This window comes from Psittacula echo (assembly GCF_963264785.1).
Source record: "Psittacula echo genome assembly, chromosome: 6".
Classification (NCBI taxonomy): Eukaryota; Metazoa; Chordata; class Aves; order Psittaciformes; family Psittacidae; genus Psittacula; species Psittacula echo.
In genome coordinates this window covers 49,746,126-49,771,310 of record NC_137743.1, presented here as the reverse complement: position 1 = coordinate 49,771,310, position 25,185 = coordinate 49,746,126, and the positions used below count along the sequence as shown (strand labels likewise).

The window sequence follows — 25,185 nt, the reverse complement described above, 5'->3', positions numbered from 1 at the left end:
GTTTTCGCAGCCCTTTCATTTGCTTGCACTGAAGCAAAAAGGAATTCAGCATAAGGAATGGCTGCACGGTTAACAGAACAAAGTAACTGCCATGCAGTAATTCAAATGCAAGCAGTGTAACTGCTTTTTGAGCTCAGATCCATACTTGTATGAGGATATAAATTAATAAGCCCTTCTAAATGATTTTAGAAATATCCTCCTTGATCTAGACATATAAAACCTCTGAATACTCAGCATCACTAGATTTCACATGGCCCACATAGTCATAATTATTTGCACTTACATGGCAAATATTAGAAATACATTTGCCTGCGGTTGAACAGGTAATTATACTGCCTATTATTCAGCTGAGCAAAGATCAATCACTCTATATCTTGCAGTTATTGGATCTTATTCCAACCCTTTGCTTTAGAAAGGGGAAATAACCATCTAATTAGATTACCTGTGCACAGTACTTAGTTTAAAAAGACAACATATACTAGGCAACTAGATTTTTTCCTAAGATGACTTTTTATGAGATATTCTAAAAGTGGTTTCTTACGACTTAAGATTGTCTATTTCACCGTACTCGCATAGTAAAAATAGTTAAAATCTAATTACAAAGCTGCTACATGGTTATTTTGTGGTCTGTAAAATAAAACAGAATCCAGAATTTCATCTGAACAAGATGTACCAGACAGTATAAAAATATTTCCCAACTGGAGACTGAAATATTAATGCTGGATTTTTTTCCCACCCCTTTTTTTTTTTTTATAAAAAGAAATGTAATAATGGTAGGCGTTTATCTGCTTACTAGCCAAAAATATACATATGACTTCAAGGAGCTGTTCCAGGCTCACTTTCAATGAGCTTGTGCTTTTGACCCTAGCATAATAAATGCACACGTGGAACAAAATTTCCTGACAACCTGAAGTATATCTTATTTCTAACAATAAGACTAATTTTTGACAATGGTTATGGATTTTCCCTTATTTGCTTTGTTCAGGCAACTACAGCAGAGGAATTCCAGAAGCACCACTTCCGCTTTGAATGGTGTTTGTTCAGGGCAACATCTTCCTTTTCTCTTTCTTTTTTAACTCGCTGGTAGTGATCTTCTTCCTTTAAATACCACACAGGCGGCCACCGATGCCTCTCGAAATATTCCTGATTATCTGAGTAAAAAGAAACAATCAAAAAGCCGCCAAACAAGCTAATAAGATACACAAATCTCAGAAATATCTTGAGTGCCTGCAAGAAGCTATGCAGCTAATCATTCATCTAGTCTCTACATTAGCTGGCTTTTTGGGGATTCCCCCAGATTCTCCATATGCTTTACTTACTGTGTGAAGAGACTTTGAAAGTGGTTATGCACAAGAGGCTTTAGTTCACTAAAGTGTGAAAAAGCAAGCCCTTTACAGAGTGTATTTTTCATTGTGGAGACTGAAACTACCTCTGTTCCTTTTAGCATCACTATAATAGGTAAAGAATGTAATGCTTGCCCAGGAATAAGATTAATGATTCTGACCTTTCTTTACAGATAAGAATTTATGAATGATACTCAGGGTAACACACAGTTTCAGCCTCTGAATCATGAGATGATGCTGATGATGAGCTGAATCATGTTCATCTTTGTCTTCATGTTTAAACAACTGGCTGTGAAGAAAAAGGGAAACCTCATGAAAACTGTGGCGGGAAGTTGCCCATACCTGAAGATTTAGCTTTGATTTCCTTGCGGAATTTGGAGCAAACGCTGTTGTAATTGGTGCAGATGTAGTGCAAACACCAAGCTGCCAGCTGGTTAGCATTGTGAAACTGTAAAGAAAACCAAAAAGCTTATTCCATTTCCTGAGGTTATCATTCATTTTGCAGCTTCAATTAACAACTAAAGCTAGAACGGCAGCAGTCTCCCAAGCATACAGGGGAGCTATTTGAGGCTGAAGTGGCTTCTAGATTCCCTAGACCTTGCCATGCAATTCTGCTGGAACAACCACTGGCCCAAAGGGCTCATGAATAGGCGTTTAGCATTTACAGCATATGGCAAACTGCATCCAGTCCCACAGAGGACCTGAACCCTTATGAAGGCATGCTGGACCTATGATTGTACCAGTCATATATCCCTATCAATTACTGCAGGCCCTGCTCTGAATTTATTGCCTGGGAAACTATGATCGTCGACAGAAATAAAATATTACTTGAAAGCTCAACACAAAATCTTGTACAAGCTTCCTCTGGTCGTGAGGAAGCACAGCTGTAATGCAAGTTTAATTGTATAGCATATGTATTTATTTTGGCATTCTGACTGTCTACTATGATCTTCTCAGGCTATAAACACATCATACTGATGCAGGTGGCACAGAGGCTATCCTACCAGTAGTTATATTACTCCTGTTTTCAAACAGGAGACAAAGTCAAAAAGAAAAAAAAAAAAAAAAACCAAAAGAAAACCCCCAAAAAACACCCTTCATAAAATCAAACTTAAGTGAGCTGCCCTTTCTTGGTAGGTGTTCAGTCCTGATTTTGGAACAGCATTATAGGTATTGCAAAAGAGGTACTTGAAAGCAGTCTGGTGCTCTTGCATGGTGGCTAGCTTGTGCTGTATTTCAGTGCTACTTAAACCCAAGGCTTCATGCCAAGCTACAGCCACATTCACCATCCATGTGAAATCAAGAAAACTAAAACTAAAACAAAAGTATTTCAGCTTGTACTATTGTATCTGGGAGACTGCTGTATCGCTCCTTTTGGAAAACAAAGGTGCGCAGTTTAACTGTGAGCTGGACGTTTGTTCTCTTCATAGTTTCCAGGACTCAAGAAACATTGAAACATGTTTGAACATAAAGCAGCAGGATTTGCATTCTGAACTATCAGATGACTGGCTCCACGTAGCCTGTCTAAGTGTCAAGACTAAGTAACCAAAAAATGTTGCCTTTATAATGCAGGTCTATATTATCTACAAGACCTGAATTGAATGGAACCACTCACTATTACCAAGCTGAGCAGCTTCATTATATTGCATTTCACGTTACTGAAGCATGGCCATGAGAACGTAGAGCTTGGAAGCTCCACAATCAAGAAAAATTGAAATATGTATTTGAAAGAGAACTCCTCTGAGATTGCTTACATAGATGTTTCATCTTTGAACTAATGGAAAAATCTTCTTTAAAATGGAAAATAAAACTAAATTTTATTGTCAGACACTCACAGAATTGCAGACTTTGAGACACTGAGAAGCAATGATCAGAACCAGTAAGATGCTAAAAGCAAGTCCTGCAGTTCACCACAATATCTTTAAAAAAACAACGCACACTGACCTGTGCCAATTCCAAATAGGACAGTACTTCCCCATCAATTGCAATGCCGCTCATGGAGGTTTTTGTCAGCTCCTGTACTGCATGTTGCTCTGTTAGAGGAGAAAACTTATCACTTACACGCGAAATGGTCACATATCAAGGTCAGGTCATCCATAAGAACCAGGAAGGAGTGTTCTCCCTCCTTCTAGTGTTAACTACAGCATTATGCAAGTGGCACTTTCTCTCAGATATCCTGAGCCAAATGAATGGCCAAATGATGAAACTAAATTCTGTTCTTTTAGAGTTGTGACTGGAGGTTCTGCATCACAGGTATAAACTGCTTGCCCCAATGGAGCACAGTCCATATGAGGATTTACCCCTTTGCCTCAACTCAAACTATTAATTTTTGGTTTCTCACACAATTCTTATCTCTTTCTTACAGAAAGCAAACCTGCAGTTAATAACCACTTAAAGAAGAACAAAGTTTAGCATCCACTAGTCTCTTTCTGGCAGAATGGATAGGTGCAATATTCAGTATAAATTAGAAATATGGACCAGCTGTCTCTTTTGGGTAATAAAAAAGCAATAGCCAATTTTTTAGGCAACAATGCACATGCCATTGCACTGTATTTATTAATGAGTATAACCACAGCACTGATATAGAAAGTTTACTTCAGGCCCTTTTCAGATTCTCAGATTAGTTACTCCTAGGGATCCAGATGAATGCTGAACAGCTTCTCAAAAAGTTACTTCAGTGCAACAGTCTCCTTAATCCTTTCCTAGAACCATTTCCTAGAACCTTAAAGATTCGAGTATTTTTTTGAGAAATGTTGTCCACTGATTTGATTCTGAGTTCAGTTGTTAGCAGTAGCCTTCGTACTCAAAATTATTTTATTAAGAATTAAATGGAATGAAATATTCTTAATACTACATGTATGCTTATGCCACAACTACTTAAAAAAGTAACCAAGACTTCAGTTAGAGACGTGTGTATAAAATCAGGCAATAAAGATTTGGTCTGTCAGAACCAGTGAAGAGAAAGTACATGGTCCTGGTGCACAGCTGAAGGAGAACTAGGATTTAGTATGTGATTAAATTTTGCCTATATGTTGACCTGTAAATATGTGTAGCTTTGCTTCCTCTGTTTCTGAGTGTTTGCCTTGGCCATGCAGAACAATGCCAAGTTACATACATAAAGAGAAACAAACAAACAAACAAAAAACCAAATCAACTGCAGAGGTCTGGGGGGTGTATGGACTTTATTTTAAAACTAAGTAGTATCCTATCCTGTAATTTTTCTCTAAAGATGTGATTGAAATTTTTTTATTCCTGAAATTAGGTTTAAATTCCCATGTATATATCAAAATATTAACTTCTCATCTAGGCAGTAGAAAGAGATCCAGGCATCATGTAGATATGTTTTGAATTGGCTCAGTTACTCTCTTTAGATAGAAACATATAACGGAGCACTTCATTCATTACATAATGGAAAGCCTGGGGTCCATCCTGGTTTCAGATAATCACAACAGAATGGTTATTACAAACCACAGACATTATTATCAATGCTAAAGAGAAGGTTTACTCTTTTCATTTTTAAAGCACAGGATACTTTAGTGTCCTGAGTTGGTGGCATAAAACTAAAAAAGGCGAGAATATGGCAAATACATTTTTCTAAGTGAAATATCAATCTGTATTACAATATTCCTTTCATAAAAAATAAAAAATAATAATAATAAAAAAAAAATTCCCTGACACTTGAGATAATCCTGTGTGCTCCCAACCCATTAAACATATTTCAGCCATTGCAGAAGAAAGTTCTTTTGACAAGGTCACAAATTCTTACCTGCTAGCGCAATGAGGTGAGGAAGGCAAAACCTATTTGCTAATGCAATTAACTCCAGTGTGTCCAGTTCCTGACTGGAGGACAGTTGCTTGGTATACAAGTAATCTAAAACCGCTTGCATGGAAGTCTTGTTTATGTTGGGAAGAACTACCTGGAAAATATATTTAAGAAAAGAGTCTCTAATAATTAAGGTACTTTCATATAGAGGCCATATTTCACTTCTGTCACTTTGCTGGACTGTTTTTTTTTTCTTTGAGTCATTTTAGAAATGCAGGGAAAACATTTTTTTCCGAAAAAGAAATTTCCCATTAAAGTTCAACAAGCTGCTGACAGGTAGACATACCTCCAGAGTCAGATCCTTTGGCAGTTTACGTACAAGCAACTTGGTGTCAAGCTGCTGGAACTGAATCCACATCAAATGGTGAATCTGTTCAATGCTTTCTAGCTCACAAATGGCCAGCTATGTGGGATATGCAAAAGCCACTGAGCACTTCCAGTGCCAGACCTCCCTTGGTAGACTTCTTGAGGAATGTAATCTATCTGCTCTTGGCAAGGGATATTCTGGGGATTTTGAGAATAACAGAAACTAAAGGATAACAAAAAAACCCCAGCCATCTCAGTCTGTTTAAAAATAACTAAATTAAGTTAATGATGGTAGGGGAAAAGACTGAGAAATGAATAAATGAGGCAAAGAAAATGCAAACCATTTCTGCCACACAAGCGTAAGTAATGTAACCACCATGTAATGAAACTACCAAGATTAGGACAAAAGCTTTCTAATTTTTCACCAGCACAACAGTAACTTCATTTTGCTACAGTGAAACTTAAAAGAAAAAGGACAGTTAGGAAGCCTTGCTGTAACCTGTCACTGCAGCATCTCAACTACAGTTTGTACATACGAATACTCCTCGAAACAACAGGATAAAACTGATTCTTGTGAGGCTCAAGGCTGCAGCAGGTTAAGTCTGCTTCCAATACCCAACCTAATCAATCCCATTAATCACCAGTGTTCATAACTCAAGAAAGAGATGCTGAAACTGAAGAATGCACAGTGGTACTATGAAGAACTTGCAGTAAAAAAAATAACAAAGATAAACAATGATAAAATTATGATGAGGAATCAAATGTACATGCAACTCTGAGTGCTTGAAGGCAGTCAGCACATAGAATCATAGAACAGTTAGGGTTGGAAAGGACTTTAAGATCATTTAGTTCCAACCCCCCTGCCATGGGCAGGAACACCTCACACTAAACCATGCCACCCAAGGCTCTGTTCAACCCAGCCTTGAACACCGCCAGGGATGGAGCATTCACAACTTCCCTGGGCAACCCATTCCAGTGCCTCACCACCCTCACAGTAAAGAATTTCTTCCTTATATCCAATCTAAACTTCCCCTGTTTAAGTTTTAACCCGTTACCCCTTGTCCTGTCACTACAGTCCCTAATGAAGAGTCCATCCCCTGCATCCCTATAGGCCCTCTTCAGATACCGGAAAGCTGCTATGAGGTCTCCACGCAGCCTTCTCTTCTCCAGGCTGAACAGCCCCAACTTTCTCAGCCTGTCTCCATACAGGAGGTGCTCCAGTCCCCTGATCATCCTCGTGGCCCTCCTCTGGACTTGTTCCAACACTTCCATGTCCTTTTTATGTTGGGGACACCAGAACTGCACACAGTACTCCAAGTGAGGCCTCACGAGAGCAGAGTAGAGGGGCAGGATCACCTCCTTTGACCTGCTGGTCACGCTCCTTTTGATGTGGCCTGGGATACGGTTGGCTTTCTGGGCCAACTGAAAAAGCACACACTGAAGCTGGCTCATGTTCATTTTCTCATTGACCAACACCCCCAAGTCCTTCTCTGCAGGGCTGCTCTGAATCTCTTCTCTGCCCAACCTGTAGCTGTGCCTGGGATTGCTCCGACCCAGGTGTAGGACCTTGCACTTGGCATGGTTAAAATTCATAAGGTTGGCATCAGCCCACTTCACAAGTGTGTCCAGGTCCCTCTGGATGGCATCCCTTCCCTCCAGCGTATCAACCGAACCACACAGCTTGGTGTCATCGGCAAACTTGCTGAGGGCGCACTCAATCCCACTGTCCATGTCATCAGCAAAGATGTTGAACAAGATCGGTCCCAACACCGATCCCTGAGGGACACCACTCGTTACTGGTCTCCAGCTGGACATCAAGCCATTGACCACAACTCTTTGCGTGCGGCCATCCAGCCAGTTCTTTATCCACCGAGTGGTCCATCTATCAAATTGATGTCTCTCCAATTTAGAGACAAGGATGTCATGTGGGACAGTGTCAAAGGCTTTGCACAAGTCCAGGTAGATGATGTCAACTGCTTTGCCCGTGTCCAAGTTTCGTATCCCCATCATAGAAGGCCACCAAATTGGTCAGGCAGGATTTTCCCTTAGTGAAGCCATGCTGGCTGTCACCAACCACCTCCTTGTTTTTCATGTGCCTTAGCATGCCTTCCAGGAGAATCTGCTCCAAGAGTTTGCCCGGCACAGAGGTGAGACTGACTGGTCATATTTCATGTTAGAAGGGGATTAATCATTGTCACATAGCTCTTTGTTAACATGCAGGGGCTTGTGATTTTTTCTTTCAGCTCTGTCTGGATGGGTGAAATTCAGACCCTGATCTGTTAGTGCTGAAGCATGAACTTCTTATGCATATCAGACACTCCAGGAAGCGGCTCAGTTCTCCAAGACAAGCTAGTTCTGCAACTTATTCATTATTACTATATTTCGGTTAGTGCAGAAAATTTCAGTGAGTAAGTTTATATACCTGCCCCAAATGCAGGAAAAGTAGTAAGTAAAAAGTAGACTCTTTTATTTTTTTGTAAACCAGTCAAAGGAAACCATTCAATTTGTATCTGCCTATATTTTAAAACTTCCAAAAGCATTACTGAATACTTTAAACTCTACAAAATGGAAGCTAAATATTTTAAATTGGAAAGATGAGCTAAGACTGTTCAGTTAATCATTAAAAATAGGCTGGTGGAAAATAAATGAGTATTCTTTATTGCCAAATTTTGCTTACTAGAATCAAGCTATGTAATTTTAATTAACCACTTGTTAAGCATGCCTCTGGGAAAGGAATTATGTTTCAGCTGCATTAGAAGAAGCAAGAAAAATCTAAGTAGAACAAAATCTTCCAGAATATTAAACACAAAAAAGCCTCTTCATATGAGCAAGATCCATGAGTATGGAGAGGAACAAGAAAATCAAAATAAAAATCAAAACCTTGGTATGGTAAGACACAAGCAAAAAAATACAAGCAGAGTGCTTAGAATTTAAAAACAGACCATGAAGGCACCTGAAAATACAAGGCTTCTGCTGCAAAGTATTAATGCAAAGCTTTGAGTTATTTTATAGCGTACTTCACACCTGCTTTACTCAAGGGGACAAGCTGATGTACTAGAGAATCTAAGCTTAGCTTCTACTGAAGTACTGTGAAGGCAGCTCCTTCGTTAAGTTTAACACTCCGTGTTATTTAAGCCTTTCCCCCCTTTAATTCTTTCATCAATGCCCCTGCCTCAAGAATTTTTTGTAATGCTTCTGATTGTATAAATACATATTCACAAAACTTTATAACATATAGTTTTTAAAAAAATCATAATTAGTTTCTCCCTCTTTCACCATATTTAGTATTTTAAATGATTTCAGGTTTAAACACATGCTCTACATTGGAGAAAGTCTCATGCCTTGCAGAATATCTGTTATCTTCCTAGGCATCTTAATTATTAAATTAGCCTTAAGGCATTAGCCTTCTTAAGAAGAAAATCATCACAGGTCTGCAAGGGAAGAATAAAGATTCATTCCAGGGATTATTGCAACCTTTCAAATAGATACAGAATGATGTTTCCATCACCCTAACTCCATCAGACATTATAAGCAAGATGGACAAAAATAGACAAATACCTCACTATTGGAGCTTTCAATAAACGATCCTCCAAACATAGCAGACATCCATTCACAGCTACAGATCAGCAGTGGCTTGTGGGCATTTATGGTTCCGTCATCCAATTTAAATGTTACATCTGTCATGGGAACAAAGAAACAGGCATGCTGCAAGTCTGTGCTTAAGGTGAAACTGTGCCTCAAGAATATATGTTTCACTTGCTCATTGTTAACCAAGGACTTCTTTCACTTCCCATGACCCTCACCCCAAAGATTACTCTAGTGTTTTATATAGTTAAACAAAAAGCCTCACTTAAAAGAGGGATATTGGATGTTCAACACTTTGGAAAATTGGGTCACTTATTTAAATGGTTTTGTGTAAATTTTAAGAAATTAAACTGCAAAATCACAAGTTGGAACAGTTGGCCCTGAGTAACACTATAATTATAGGCTCATCCCTCCTCTCAGAACAACGTAAGCTGTCACAGTTTTTGAAGTCTGTGAAGTGACAGTAACTCAAATGAGAAAAGAATTAGTGTTTTTCCTGTTAAAGCATGTATTTACTTACCAGAAAACGTCCCTTTGCAAAGGCACTCTTTTATCCGGTTAGCTTTTCTGAGATGAAATGCTTTAGTAATCTCTTGATTCATGAAGGCTTCTTTATTCATAATATTCTCCACCATCATTCGCAAGTCAAATACTTCTAAGATTTCAGCAATCTGAGCCAGTCTTGTGAGGTCTTTTTCATTTTCATCCAGTTGCCCTGTATATAAAAACTGCAAAACAGTTTTGAAGGGTCCGGCCTGCACAGATGAATCCATTTTTACCACTGTTACAGGACATGTCCTGTTTGAGACAGGATTTACTTGCATTTCCTTATGCATACTAACAAACCCTTTACCCCAGGATGACAGAGATCTTGCTGCAGAATTTGCTTCACCAGGTTGTTGTTCTAGCATGTTTAAAGAGTCAGTACGTTCTGGTGAGAGAGTTTTAATATCAGCAGATTTTAAGCACGTCTCATCACTGTCATGATTTGTCTCAAGATGACTTGTCAGAACATCCTTATTTGTATTTTCTTTATTACACTGTATTTCATCTAAGTCAGAACTTTCTTCACATTCCATTAAGAAAAGGTCATAAAACTTTGAAGAAGAGGTAGCTAGGTAAATCTTATGAGCAAAAATGTAGTTCTGCTCTTGAAGAATGAACATAACATCTGCACACAGTGGGCTGTCCAATAAATATCCAGCTTCATTCATGCTTGGTACAGGACACTCAGGAATTTTGATAACCGGAGGAGGGGCTTTTGGAGGTAGGAATGGAGCCTGAAGCAAAGGTTTTTGGACCTTCTTCAAGTGAGATTTCCAGAACTGCAGGTGTCTTCTGGAGATCAGGGCAGCTCTAATTGCATTGTCAAACACATCTTTAATCCCAAACTGGTCAAATACACTGGTTTCATAGTAGGGTATACCAAGCTCCTTGGCAACCTCTCTGCCTCTTTCCGGTGGCAAAATGTCTCCTCTTTTTATTGGTCTATGGTTAAAAAAACAGTAAACCTTCTTACACACAAAGATCATCACAAAGTTACTACAGAAAGGATGGAATTTTATAAAATGTCTCAGCACAAATTCTGAGATAGCCATCATTCAAATAAAACAAAATATAAAATTAAGCCCACAGATCCCTTACCAAAGATTAGCATATACTTGTAATTTGTTTAAGAAGTTTGGTGGTGTCTTTACAATGCTACTTAATATACGTAGAAATCATTCGCACAAAATGGAGCAAGCCTTCTCTCTGTTAAAGTGAAATCTACAGTAAAAGAAGCTTGTAAGATACTTGAGAACTTTCATTATTTAAAAAACCTCCTACCATCCCTTTCTACTCAGATATTCTGTCAGCATCTTTCTTTGTATCCATCATTTAAACTCAAATGGAAATTCTCGTGACATAGAAATGCCACAAATACAGCTAAATATGAAATGAGAAATATCCCCCAAGCTCATGCTTTTTAAACAAATCACACTTTTTAAACAAATCACTAACACATACTTCAAGAGATAGGCCTGTTTTAGCTGTAGAAGCAGTATGTGGGAACACAAGAATTTCCAGAGCAGCTCTAGCACATGACATGGGGTAAATAAACCAGAAAAAAGTCTGGGCTAGGATTCATTTTCCCAACAAAAAAAATCATCTCAGCAGAAGACATGACCCAACAGTGTGTTCTCTGAGCATACCATATTGGGTGGACAGAAGCTAGCACAGACTTAACACGCTCCAGACAACAGCTTGCTTTAGTCACCAGCTAATAATCAGCTCAGGTGTCAGAAGTCTGTGCTAGACATGCAGACTACCAATTCAAACTTTATTAATGGTGAAATCAGAAAGGAAGATTAGGGCAAAAGAAGAGTTTTGAAAAACATTTCCTTTTAAAGAGTCAACCGAAAAGCCCAGCCACCCACACAATGAAGAAATGTTTAAAAAAGCCACAAACCTATGAAAATCATATTGCCGAGTCAAGAATTTCAATCCAATTCAATGCAAAGTTTTCTAAGAGCCCATGAAATATTAATTCAATCCCTTTATGGAAATTTGTTGCAATACAGTCTTTAATTACATGATCATGAATATTATTTCCCTTAATCTGGTCTCATTCAAGTTCACTTTTAATGAGGAAATCAGAAGGGAGCAGGTAATTGTGGGACTGTTTTGCCCAGACATCTGAATGCTTGTCTTTTGAATCTGGGAAAAACAAGACTTCTCCAGAATAACCCCAAACTCTTTAAATTTCCGAACTCTAAAAAGTGACTTTGCACCCACTTTATTTTCTGCTATGATCTAGGACTACATTTACAAAACCAAAAATACTGAGTATTAAGAAAAACTGAGTAGAATCTGTAAGTTTAAAACAGTACCTGACAGTAGTAACAGGGTAGGACATGATACACATGTTCAGATGGAGAAAGACACACAAGAAAACCTCCAGTAATCACTATTATCTCTATATTATCATGGTGTTCAGGCACCAAAACAAGTTTAGATGTCCAGTGTGCAAAAACATTGTGGGAAACTTACAAGAACTGTCTGTTAAAGAATTAACCAACTCGGACAACAGAATTAAAAATAGGAAAGCATATATATTTTCATTTTACAAAAAAAAACAGAAATCAGGCTCTATCATTTCTCTTTTGAAAGTACTGTACCTGATTATCAAGGAGATTATTTTCATTCATGTTTTTGTTAAAAGTTTACCTTGCCAGAGGCCGTCTGGCTCTGTTAACAGCCTCAAGATCTGCATAGCGGAGATCTAGTTGGCAGCCCACCAGAATGACGGGTGTGCGAGGACAGAAGTGCTTGATTTCTTGATACCACATTGTTTTCACATGATTCAGGGAATTAGGATTAGCAATTGAAAAGCACAGAACAACTACATCAGACCTAGAAAGGCAACAAGAAAATATCAAATTAAACCCCAACAAACACGCTTTCTGCTGCAGCTTCACCTATTTTCATTACTTCAGCTTAAAGCTACTCCACTCCACACTTTGAAAAATGCACTGAAACCCAGATGTCAGAATACATGTTGACCATGAAGAAGTCTGACAGAAGCTACACATTTCACTACAAAAGCATAGGAGCACAAAGCCCCACACCTAGGAAGCACTGTCCCTCTATGCTGAGAGATGATTCCTGCACATATGAACAGAGCGCTGAGAGGCAGCGCTTTCCATTCTTTACTTTTACACCAAAGTTATTCACAGGCTGCCAGTGCTCAAGAAATAATTGTGCAGCAATTCTCTGGCATCTTTACTAAATAACCTGCTAGAAGGGCAAATTACAGCAGAATGACCACTTCTACAGTATAAACAAAAAATTAACATGATGATGAAAATAAGGTCAGTTAGATGTAGAATAGGACATTGCCTTAAATCACAGTAAGCATGACAATATTTGCAGGCTTTTAAAGTTGGGGGTTTTTTTTAAAAAAAATTCCGCTAAATAAATCTGCTTTAAAAATTAGAAGTATGAGGATTAAGGTTGGCAGTTCATCCACTGACCCACCACCTTGTCAGAGCTAGCACCCTAAGGCAGAGAAATGCTCCAATACTTGTCTCAGGGAAGTCCTAACTTGGGGCAATTTCATTATAAACTGGGATGGGATGTCACAAAGCAGTTCTCAAGGTCTTGGGTCTCTCATGGGAAAAAAGGGAAAGAAGAGAAGAGCTGAACTCTTAAAAAAAAATTTGAGGGGAAGGAACGTTTTGAGAGGGCAACTTATTGCTACAGAATTGTCAGCAGGATAAGCTTGACAATACCATGTCTATCTCACTTCTATTATTCTTTAATTTAGCACAAATGTGTTGTGTCTGCAGTTTGTGTAACGTATAGAGCAGCTGCAATGAATCTTAACGTTCACCTTTTAAATAATGAAATATTCCTCAATACTGCTACTTTCTACATTTCACTAAGGGCACAGATATATCCAGCAAGCTTGTTTCTAAAGATAGCTGCCTACAATATGCGTACTGCTGTGAGCATAAACTTAATGCAAGAGAAATGCTCCTGCTCCAAGTCTGCATCTTAGATAAACTGCAACGTATCTGTCATATCTAGAAACAAGGCCTCTACAAGCTGGAAAGTCAATCTACTAAATAGCAAAGTGGTAAGCAGCTAATACACTGGTCTTTGCATTACTGAGGCAAACACCCTTTAAGCTCAAACTTGCTCTGTTCAAGGTCACATAAGAGTAAAACCTAGGTCCCAGCAGACATTTGCTTAGCGCCCTGAGAGGAGAAATCAGTGCACAGCTAAGATTAAAAAAAATTGTGTTACACATATAATCTGGTCAATTGATGTTTATTCAAGATCATCAGGACTGCTGGAGCAGCAATCATTGGCCGTCTGGCATGTCCTAACTATAACTAAGCATCTTAGAGAGACAGACTGTCTTGTGTCCTTCAGAAATTAATACCTAAGCCAAGTAATTGCAGTCACGAGTATCCAACCCTCCTGACTCCATAAACCACAAGACACACATCACATCTGTCAGAGGACCAAAAGGAAATAGAGCTCCAGCAGGACTTTACCGGCTGATGACAACTGCTTCCCCACAGTGCTGCTGCTGATCCATGCTGACCACAGATCTGAGCTCCTGAGAAGAGCCAGTGATGACGTTTCCTTGGACAGGACATGCCCAGACTATCCAGCAGACTAGCCCCAGCACAGCTCTGCATGTGTTACAGACTTTGCCAAGGGAGTCTCACGGTTTTGCCAGAGCTGCATGTGGTTCTTGAGCAATTCATTACCTCTGACTTGAGTAAAAAACCGAGCTGGGGAAAGGTGGTTTCTTTACCCGTAACTCACAACACACATAGCATTGCACTTCTGAATGAAGTGAAAACAGAATAAACAGGTAAAAAAATGTGACTTGCATATTATTTATCCTGTGTTAAAACCTGGACTTCCTCATAAAATTAATATTCTTAAGAGTTCTATATGAACAGAGAGAAATAACTGGCCCTGTGCCATAAACAGGACAGGAGGGAAATCAGTGGGTAGTGACAGAGTTCACATGCTGAACCAGCATCACAGGTGGGTCTGCCAGATCACAAAATACATCCACCCTAACATAATAAAGTTTTCATTGAAGTCATAAGCACGATCTGAAATATTAGTACAAACTGCAGACACCAATATATAAGGAAGATTAACTGTCTACATATGAATGTGAACATTTGGTGAAAACTGTCCTTTGGAAAATTTAATTAAAACACCTACAATTACTTTTAATGTCAAAAGCACATTTACAACTTGCCAAAGCCTCAATATAAAGTCTGGTTTAACATTTGTTCATAAAAGCCAGAACTTGTCAGGTTAAAATAATGCATTAATATTTCCCAAAATTAAAATTTTACCAGTGTTATTTTAATATGCTCAGGCAACATAAAGGATAGGATTTAAAAAAAAAAAAAACCAAACCAAAAAGCAAACCCTAATTTATTGCCATTTCTGTGTGGTTTGGTTACTTGGAGAATGAGAAAAGATGAATCAGGTTTACTTCTCCTTTCCTCTTTCCCTCTGCAGCAATATATTCACAAATATAAGCTGCTTTTTTCTAAAAAGAAATTTCATAACCATTTCCCAGTAAAATTCAGGAATGATTCAAGAAACATTTCTATAGATTTGAGTAACAAAAAGTGCTTTAGAATGTGTCTATCACATTCCTCCTAGAGCACCATCCACTTGAGCTGGGCCATAGATTAGGCAGTATATGCATCCACCTTTACTTAATGCAAGAAAAAGCGTATGATTACATTTACTGCAAATACTGATGTTTGATACTGAAGCGTCACAGGAAACAAAGATAAGTATTATAAATAACTCAGCAAAGAGAAGTGGTAGCTTGGATATTAAACATACTGTCTTGTAGATTTAGTGGTACATCTTGGTTTATGCGCAACTGATTTTTTCTTACATTCTGCTTTTCATAGGTTTATCAGAAGAAATTGTGATTCATCTGCTCTTATTATTTGAAATATCTGAACATCACATTAGACTTCACGGAATGAACAGAAACCCCTCAGACAACCAAATCTCTGGCAGGAATCAGCACATGGTAACATGGGTTTATGTCTCATTAAAGAAACAGGCCTTCTGAAACGTATACACTGTATTGTCTAGGAAGAAGTTGTTCCCTATTTACAAGTTACTGAGAAACACTGCTGCACGCAAGAATTGCTGGTCATGTGTAAAGAGTATCTATCATCTGCCATACTGTCACGGAATAATACTGTTGGGTTTGGAAATGGGAAGAAATAAAGAAGAACGCAGTATGTGAAGACAAGATATCGCTGACCTGGAATTCAATGCAGGAAGTGGGGAAGAGGAAAAGGAGGAAGACTGAACTGTATTGCCATGCTATCTTCTCATCTTTCTAGACAGCAAGTAAAAAGCAAGTATTTTGTTTTGGAGAGCTTAAACGACACCCAAGAGTTAAACCTGACAGAATCAGTTTAAGGATAAACAAATTATATTTCTGCTGACATCAAATCTGTTGCACATATTGAATAAAATCAAACTTTAAGAATAGACTTGGGGGGGGATGTGGGACACAACAAACAAACAAGCACTGGATTTCTCCTATTACAGTCGTTATTTTTCCCTATTTCTAGATATCAGCTTTCTCTGAGAAGCAAGGTTAAAGTAAGGGACTCTATATGAATTCTACAAACCAAACGATTTGGTAGAGGTGCATCCTAATTGTTAGACTCTTCATTTTACCAGAACAGCTAATCCTTAGACATTTCTCAATAAAAAGTTGTTTAGCTTTTATTCCTGCCTTCATTTTTTCCCCTACACACTTCCCATAATTTTCCCAAGATTCCTCAGAGACCTGCATCACAGCTGAACTTCGCCCATTTGAGACCAGAATTTGAGAAGAGCTCTATAGTGTTCACTTCGCATAGTGCTTCAACACCTGAAAGGAAAGATTGTGTAGGGCAGCAGCCTGAATGCAAACACCATCCCCCAAGTTCCCAAACACAGTAGGTTCAGGCAGCACAAGGACATCAAAGAATTAAATTGAGATTTTTACTTATGGCTGACCCAAATCCTGCTACATCTCCATGCCAATCCAGATACATTTTGAAGAGAGAGATGCACTCACTTATATGAAATTTATCATGCATGTATCTCACTGAGCCAAAAAAAAAAAAAAGTGTGCAGATAAGCAAGGCTGACAATGTTTTTAGAGGCTCAGTTTTTAGTAAATGCAGTTGCAGCCATCACATGAAATGAGAAGAAATTCATTAAGTGATGGGTGAGCATAACAAAGTGACCTGAAGACACAAGACTTATGCGCACACACTCAAAACAGATGAGAGGCTAAGTAAAGTAAAATGCAGGAGTGCTTGGCATGTGAAGAACTGAAGATACCCAGGTAAGGCAGGGCAAGACCATGCAGTGCCCTGGCTGTGAGCAGGAGAATCAATTAGTTCTATACTTTACCAACAGCTGTGAAGCTTCTTAAGCACTGGTGTAATGTGCGAAGCTGTCAAAATGCCCTGAAATATATTCAGATTTTGTAGTGAGTAGCATGCAGATCCATTTCTATAATTTCTGTAACATCATTTTTAGTAGGAAACAACAGCAACAGAAAGAAGATAGGGATACGTTTAGAAAATTTCATATTTCAAGATTGTGCTTCAAAAGTGGAGTTTTCCTAAGCATCCTTTACAAACTATACATCATTCTTAAATGTTAAGCATTTTTAAATCTCTTCTGTTTCCTTTGAGGTACTCATGGGAAACCAGTGGTGGATTTACAGACAATGACAAAAAATGTTTTGATATCACAAAGAATGATTAAAATACCTTATTTTCCATTGCAGAAACTTGTAAGAGCTACTCTTATTGTACAAATACCTGACCAGAAATAGTGCTAAAAAGAATGGTGAGGTCCTGTGGAAAAACATAACAAGAGGAAATTTTTTTTTATTTTTTTAATAATTTAAAGGACTGCTAACACATTCTTGGAATTTGGTTCATTTTATTGCTGGCTCTAAGAAGTGAATTCACCATAATTCCGGTTCAGCATTTACATATGCAAAAATTCCATCTTAGTGCCAATTAGAACTCTGCAATTGAAACAGGCTGCCTACAAGGTACCCATGCACAATTCTGGGCCAAATTTTGCCAGTAGACTCAATAAAACTCTCTTTGGAATCAGGTATGTTTGCAGTATACATATCCACCATAACATACCAATACATGCTTTTGTCCCTCCCCTGGAGCAGAGATCTCAATTACTGCATTTCTAACGCAGGAACAAAAATGCTATGATAAATAGAATTCTAGAGATAGTTAAGTGAGGATGAAATACTGAAATATTCTGCATACGACATGTAAAGCAGGGCTTTATAAAAGTAACACAGAAAGCCTGAACACCAAATCAATGAAGAAGGAAAAAAGAAAATGACAGAGAAAGAGAAGGTACAGGGCTAGCTGGAACACACCAACCCGGGGAGAATACCAAAATTCATATCTTACAAAGGGACTGATAAGATTATAGCTAAAAATGCTTTTGTAAGACATATCAGCTGACTGCTGATTCCAGTCAGCAGTCAGAAAAATAAAATAATGTGAAATAAATTCATAAAACAATGGAGAAACCAGAAAAATGGAAAGGTGGGCTTTTTGAGCTTATTTTCTGTTACTGTAAGAAGGCAGCTTACAGATGAGAACTACATGTTATCTCACTACAGAGAACCAACTAACGTTCAAAGATACTGCAGAAAAACAAGCACAGGAAGAAATGAACCCGTCCTCTACTCCCAGCCCCAGCCTCTATGATCAATGATAAATCAGAAAATCATACTGAGTTAAAAGAAGTAAGAACAGCTTTAGTTAAAACATCATTTCAAGCACCATGTTTGGAAATAAAAAAAAACCCAAACAAAACTATTTCAAGGTAGAGAGGGATGTAAGGATGAAAAAAAAAAAAAAAAAAAAAGAAAGAAAAAGCAAGATCCAAAGTTAGGTCCCAGAATTCAGTAAAAGCATGATTATTTGTAAGTTTTGATGAAGAACACAGAGCTAGGAAGCCAGAGACAAGACAAAAAGTGAGGTAAAAATCCAGAGAAGGAAAAATTATAGGGTTTGGTTTGCATCCAGTATAAGACTGACTTCTGAAGCCACAGAACACATGAAAATATTAACAGATGCTAAATGCATCTCTTTCTCTGGGCAGAAAATATGGATTTTCGTATTTTTTTGCTTTCTTTAGGCTAGCACCAAAACCAGCCGCCTCCTCCTCTTTTTGTTAAAAAAAAAAAACCCAAAAACAACACACCAAACAAACCCAACCAAAAAACCCCATTCCAAACAACAAACAACAACAAAAACCATCAAGAAATTTTAACTGGCAAGTTGATGTCACAAAGCTATTGGTAACAGTTTTTAACAGCTATATCTGGCTGTGCAGAGTGGTTTCCATATTCTGACATACATATGAGGAAATCCAGACTGAAATACTGAGATTCTTGGAGTAGAAAATGACTCAAGAAATCTAGCTAGCACCTATTCACAAGGAAATAATTTACTAAGATCGAGACTTTGATGGAAAGTCACTTCCCAGGTTTAGCGTTTCCAAAAGATTTTGATGTTGCCTTTTAGCCTTTTAGTATAGAACCCAAACATCCTCTTTCTACCCAGCCACTTTGCCACTAACTTAGAAGAGCAAGGAAAAATGGAAAATGATGTAATACCACAAATAACATTTGATATGTTCTTTTTCAATCCAGTCACTTATGGCTCAAAGCATTACAGGTCTCTCTAGTACAGATAGATATGCATCAAGTCGAAGCTCAGACTGCACCAACAATTGTTTGGCACATACCTTTTAAAAGAAGGAAGAATTCCAAGCAGCAATTCCATAGCAATCTCTTTCTACTCACAATCTGAAACCATGGTGGGATGCAGATAAGATTTCAGCGGTTTAAGTATATAAACCGTATACTTTCCATAAATTGACTGAAAAAGCCTCAAATATTAATGTAGCTAATGAAAGAACAAAAAAAAAAAACCCCAGTGCATACACACACCACATCAGAATAAAATTACGAAGAAAGCTATCTCTCTGTGATGCTCTTTGCTTATTGTAGTCTTTCTTGGGGCTGATCTGAGTCAAATTCAAAAGAGAAAAAATCATAACAAATAATAAAAAAAAAGTTTTTATAGGAGTTCTTCAGGATTTCTTCATGAAGAACCTGAGTAGCTTATAAACCACTGTAAAGTAGATGGGGAGGCTCACAGATTTTGCATTTGAAGATGATTCAACGATACTGCATATCGCTTTCCGTTGCAGCAAAACATATCAAAAGGAAGCAGCCAAGGTAGAGACATCCGGAAACAACTGGATTCCTCGTCAGCTGACTCTTTGCTAACAAAGGAAAGGACTGTCTTGTGTCTGTTAAATGCTACTGCTGTGAAGACATGGCTCTGATGATTCCCTCCAACCCATGCCACTAAATGGCTCGTAAGGCATGTGAAAGACGGATAATTATTGTAACATAAAACAGGGATAGCAAGACTGTGGGGAAAAATATGGGCTTTTATTCAAAGCACTTCTGAAACCTTGGACTTCTTCTGAAAAAAGGAGCTGCTGGATGATTCCCAGTCTAGGCACATGCGGGGAGCGACAGAAGGCACTCATTTAACTAAAGGCAAACCAAGTGAATCTGCGAAGACACTCAGCTCACCCAAATCTCACTGGATTTGCTGAATGCAAATACAATTTTACATCAAAGCTACATGCTTGTTTTGTTTGTTTAATAGAAATATTATCATTGTTCTTTAGTAAAAAGAAACAGAAAATAAAACAGCCATAAAGAGAATGGTGGAAGTCTTCAAACATCAGTGATAAACTCCTATTCTCATTGACCTTTTTTAGTAGCATTCAGAAGGTCTATTTCTATGGATTCAATTACATTGAAGTAACTGGTTAAAGGAATTGTAATCACACAGAAAAAGATGAATGCATGTGCTCCTCTGTGTACATACAATACCCACAAGGCTGACGAAACCCATTCACAGTAGAGGAATTACTCTAAACATATTTTAAAAGACTCTGTCAGCAGTCTCACATCAAGACTCATTCAGATTTGTAAGTCACGAGGAAAAAAGCTGTTTTCTGTCCATGCTGTACGAACAGATTTTGTTTGGTCTACAGCTCATATTTAAGTTGCAAGTAAATAAATCATCCTGACTGAATTAGCTGACAAACCACATCCTTGCTATTGAGAATAAATATTTGATTGGGACTGAATTAACTCTTTGCAGATTTGTACTCATGTTTACACATACTAGAGCTGCATGTATAAAAAATCAGGATACACAGGATATGAGTCAAATTGTAGTCAAACATGTTCACCTGAAAAAACTAAAAAAGGATGCAAAAGAAAAAAAGTGAAAGCCAGTCTTTTTTCCATTTTGCTTTTAGAATTAGTTTGAATACAGTATGCTGACACTCTCATTCAAAACCAGATCGGACAGGAGGATAGAGCATAGTAAACCCTAACAAGTCGAAACATAAATTAAGATCTTTTCATGTCTTTACACATGCAATTTAGTGCCTCCCAGAGAAACTAGTATGTAATAACAACTTGAGCTTTATATGAAGCTTTCACTTGATTTGCAGGCTCAAGGAATGCAATAGCACTGAGACTAGATTGTTATTAAACAAAGAGGTGACTAGGAGATGGAAATCAGTATGCCAATTACAACAAAGACATTGTCATTTTACAGTGTTTTGGAGTGATTTTGCCTCAGATGAAACCTTGTGAGACAGTATCAACAAATGACTGTTTGGCATCACATAGTGCCTAAGCGGAACTCAACAAGAAACTTCCAAAACTAAAGCACACGTTTTAGTTTAAGGGGAAAAAAAACCCAACCAAAACATATGCTACAAAACTGCAACAAGTATTCCCACAATTTCCTCCAGCCACATCCCTCTCCCTTAAGCTGTCAGAAGCCATTTCCCAAAGCTCTCAGAGGATTGTTATTATTAAACTAAACACCACACTGTAGAAAGCAGGATGGATTTCACTTTCCATAGTCCCATTTTAAAGGATGGCAGCAGAAACATTAACTATTCCATCCTCAGTGGCATTCAAATACGTTTCTCTCTTTCTGTCACAAAAATAGTGGAAAGCACATTTCGTTTGTCATCCTTTCATGTTTCTGTGAAAAATAAAGAATTAAGAAGGATTTATCGTTGCTGCAAGTCCTATTAACTGTTCACCCTGTCATCTATAGTATAATCTATTTATGAAACATTTTCTAAAACTGCATGGAACATCTTTTCCAATGAGCAGCAAGTGAATTAATGACCTGCTGGTTCTTGTTACATCAAGTTTGGGACAATTAGAAGTCCTGGCTGAATGTTTGGCTGAAATAAACCTTCCCCTGCACACAAGCGCATATGTGCAAAAAATTTTTGAAGAGAACCAAAGGGTTATATTATTATATGATCCTTCAGACAATCGGAAATGTGGGGCATGTGTAGGTGTAGCCTTGAGCAGTTTGGTATAAAATGTGTCTTCCACTGTACTGCAAGATCTGACTCAGCTACGAGTAGACTGTAGTTCAATGTACAGAAGTGATTTAAAATCAATTCTTATAAATGTGAACATTCAAAATTGGAAATCTCTTTTTAAAATGCTAAAACAGGTAAAATACTAAACAGTTACTTTTAAATGAAACACTAATACCTTTCAAAACAATAAAGTACCTAATCAGTGCTTTACAGTTAGTAAATTTTACAACTAAATTTCTATTTATAAACTAGTTCCTTCAGAATTTCCAGTTACTTTCTTCATTAAGAGACTTACAGAAAAACACAACAGCGGGTATCCAGAACAGCGTTTTTAAGTTAATCAAGGTATAGCAAACCTTATGTTACACACGCTCAGTTCTGCTAATATCACAGGTGAATCACTGTGTTCATATGCTTAATCCCACGAGATCTCAAGTTATACACATTCTCCTTGGCATTTGCAGGATTAGAATCTAAGTATGTTGTTTCCCACCTCTACTGTCCTACCAGTAAACGTGGGATCAGAGTTCAAAACATGCCTGATTTTGTCCGCCTAATCTCTAGTAATCTTCTCAGTGACACAGTATCTGTTGCAGAATTATCAGGAAGCCATATCATAGAGGAACAGCTAGTGAAAACATTAAGGTACATCTGTTTTTATCGAAGTAGGGTTCATATTCTGCCTAAAGGTAAAAGAGAACCTATTCACATACTAAAGTAGCCCTAAATATTAAAGCAGATATTATCTTAAAGTCAGTAACTTTTCTCACTCTCAAAGCTGATTTACAAACGGTACAGGTTGTACAACCATGTCTTGCTACAGCTTCTGATGCAAAAGTCGAAGTAATTCATGATGCTGTGAAAACAAACTAGCACAGAGCTGTGCTACAAAGGAGGATTTGCCATACAGAGTTGTGCAATGTGAAAATTTAATCACTAGGTTCAACCAACAGAACCCTCTCCAGTGGTTCTAAGGGGTAGAGAATTGAAAAGACTGGTGTCACTCCAAGCCACGTGTTTCATCAGGTAGTGCAGAGCGAAGGAAAAGAGTGAGATGGTACTTTTTGGCAGCATGGAATGCAAAGCTCGGACAGACACCCTACAATGGGCCTTCCCAGATGGAAAAAAAAAAAAAATCCAAATTTTTATCCAGCTGGACATAAAGGTCTACGGAAGTTTGATTAGCTGCAGAGACTGAAGCAGATAAGGGGATATAAAAAAGTTCAAGAAAGTAAAAAAAAAGTGTGAGGATCAAGACCTCGCTCAAATGTCAGTTAAGAAAATACTGACTAAAATCCATTCTCAGCTCAGTATTTGCCCAATACAGCTAATCCGCTCACATAATATATGTATTCAAATGCCCGTTACAAAGCTGTTCTGCTGTCTGTAATTCCACAAGGCTAGATCTAATTACCATTAAACAAAACAGGAAGACTATCACTGGGTTCAGTTCTTGTTGAAACAATGCAGAAGTTATACATGCTGGAAAGATCTAGGTTACTTTTTTTTTTTTTTTTAATTTCCAGGGTTAATCTATTCACTGGCAGACACTTCATATTTATGGAAGAAAAAACTTCTTTTCTCAGCTTTAATTAAGAAAATACAGAAAAGCATCACTTTTCATGAAACTGGCTCTGCTCTCAAGGAGTTAGCTGCCCATTCAACATTACAGGTTTTAATAAAATAAATATTTAATTGAGTAAGAGTGGTGTTTCCCGACATCTCTCCTTGTAGCTGCTTGTTGAGCAGCTGTATCATACACTGCTTACATAGGCAGGGAATGCTGATGTTTAATTTTGTAAAACTACAGTCTTATTTTGGGGAATGTTCTTTAAAATTTGAAATAGGACAACTGTTGCTGGCAGAGCTTAGCAGGCTGTTCAAGGAAATGTAGTGTAGTAAAACTACGCTGCTTTTTAAATATTTATATCTTTTTAATCCTTGCAGCAGATAATCCTCTTTGCAGCAGGCAGGAATATGAATACTCTTGATTGGTTTTAAGTCCTTGCTTTTCAAAATTAAGATTTGTAATTTTTTTCAGCCCTAAAATTTTACTATAAGTATTACTTAAAATTTTGCTTAGATCAATTTACCTTCCATAAGCAAAGCGCCTGTCTTTGTGGTGGTCCCCAAATGTATCCCATAGCCTGAGAGAAACACTCACTTCATCCACAACATCTCTTGAGCGTTCTAGGACCTAGAACAGAACACATATGACATTCTCTTTCACTCCATGAAACAAATTTCTAATTTGTCCTGTAAGAAAATTCAAAGCATATTAGACCAAGAGTCTATCACATATATGTCTACCACATATGGTTTTTTATTTTATAAAACAGGCAGAATATGCATCTTCCTAAAAATAGGTTTGATAGAAAAAGTTACTTTGGAATGAGAGACATGGGGAGATGCATATCAGACCATGGCTGCAGTAGAGACTGCGCATAAAATACTTGAGTTCATTGCTGCATCCTGACAGAGGCAGTCTGGCCAATAAATAATAGTACAACCTCACAGCATGCGCTCCATATTTTGTACACCTGCAGTCCTTACCTCTTGGCAGACACGATACTGATCAATGGCCCAGACAGTTGGTACGTGAGTTGCCAGCAGCTGATACTGAGTCAAGGTTGTATTGCATGCTCTTGCGCAAATTAGACGAGTCTTTCCCACTGCATTATCTCCAACCACCACACACTTGATAGTTTCAACGTTGGGTCTTTCGTAGTCCATGTCAATGTCCATTTACCAAAAACTGTAACAAGACAGTTAAACTTGTTTTCTGCTGCTGTGTAAAACTGCTGCTATTTACAATCAGACCCTTCTACTTCCACTTCTTGAGAGATGCCTGAAGAGGACAAACTCTTAAGGAAAAGCTAGTAGTAAACTGTACCAAAGCAAGCTAGTGCTTGCTTTAAATACCACACAGTTATGCAAATGTACAACTATTTTGACCGTGGTCTGTTTATGCTGTTCACATGCTATTTTCACTTTGGTTTCTGTAAACACAGGCCTGTTTGCAGAAGATAGATCTTGGTGAAACAAGCACAGCTAGCACAAACTTACCTCTTGCTAATA

General features: G+C 37.9%; 1 protein-coding gene across 1 annotated transcript; it reads right to left on the bottom strand.

Moving 5' to 3' along the window:
- Positions 1–981: 981 nt before the first annotated feature.
- Positions 982–24,852, bottom strand: RHOBTB1 (Rho related BTB domain containing 1; the record flags this gene model as incomplete). Its single annotated transcript, XM_080620873.1, has 9 exons — positions 982–1,151; positions 1,686–1,791; positions 3,288–3,376; positions 5,110–5,260; positions 9,031–9,149; positions 9,578–10,545; positions 12,265–12,450; positions 24,201–24,304; positions 24,661–24,852. 9 exons carry the CDS (start codon positions 24,850–24,852, stop codon positions 982–984), a joined length of 2,085 nt encoding a protein of 694 aa, XP_080476999.1.
- Positions 24,853–25,185: the final 333 nt, after the last annotated feature.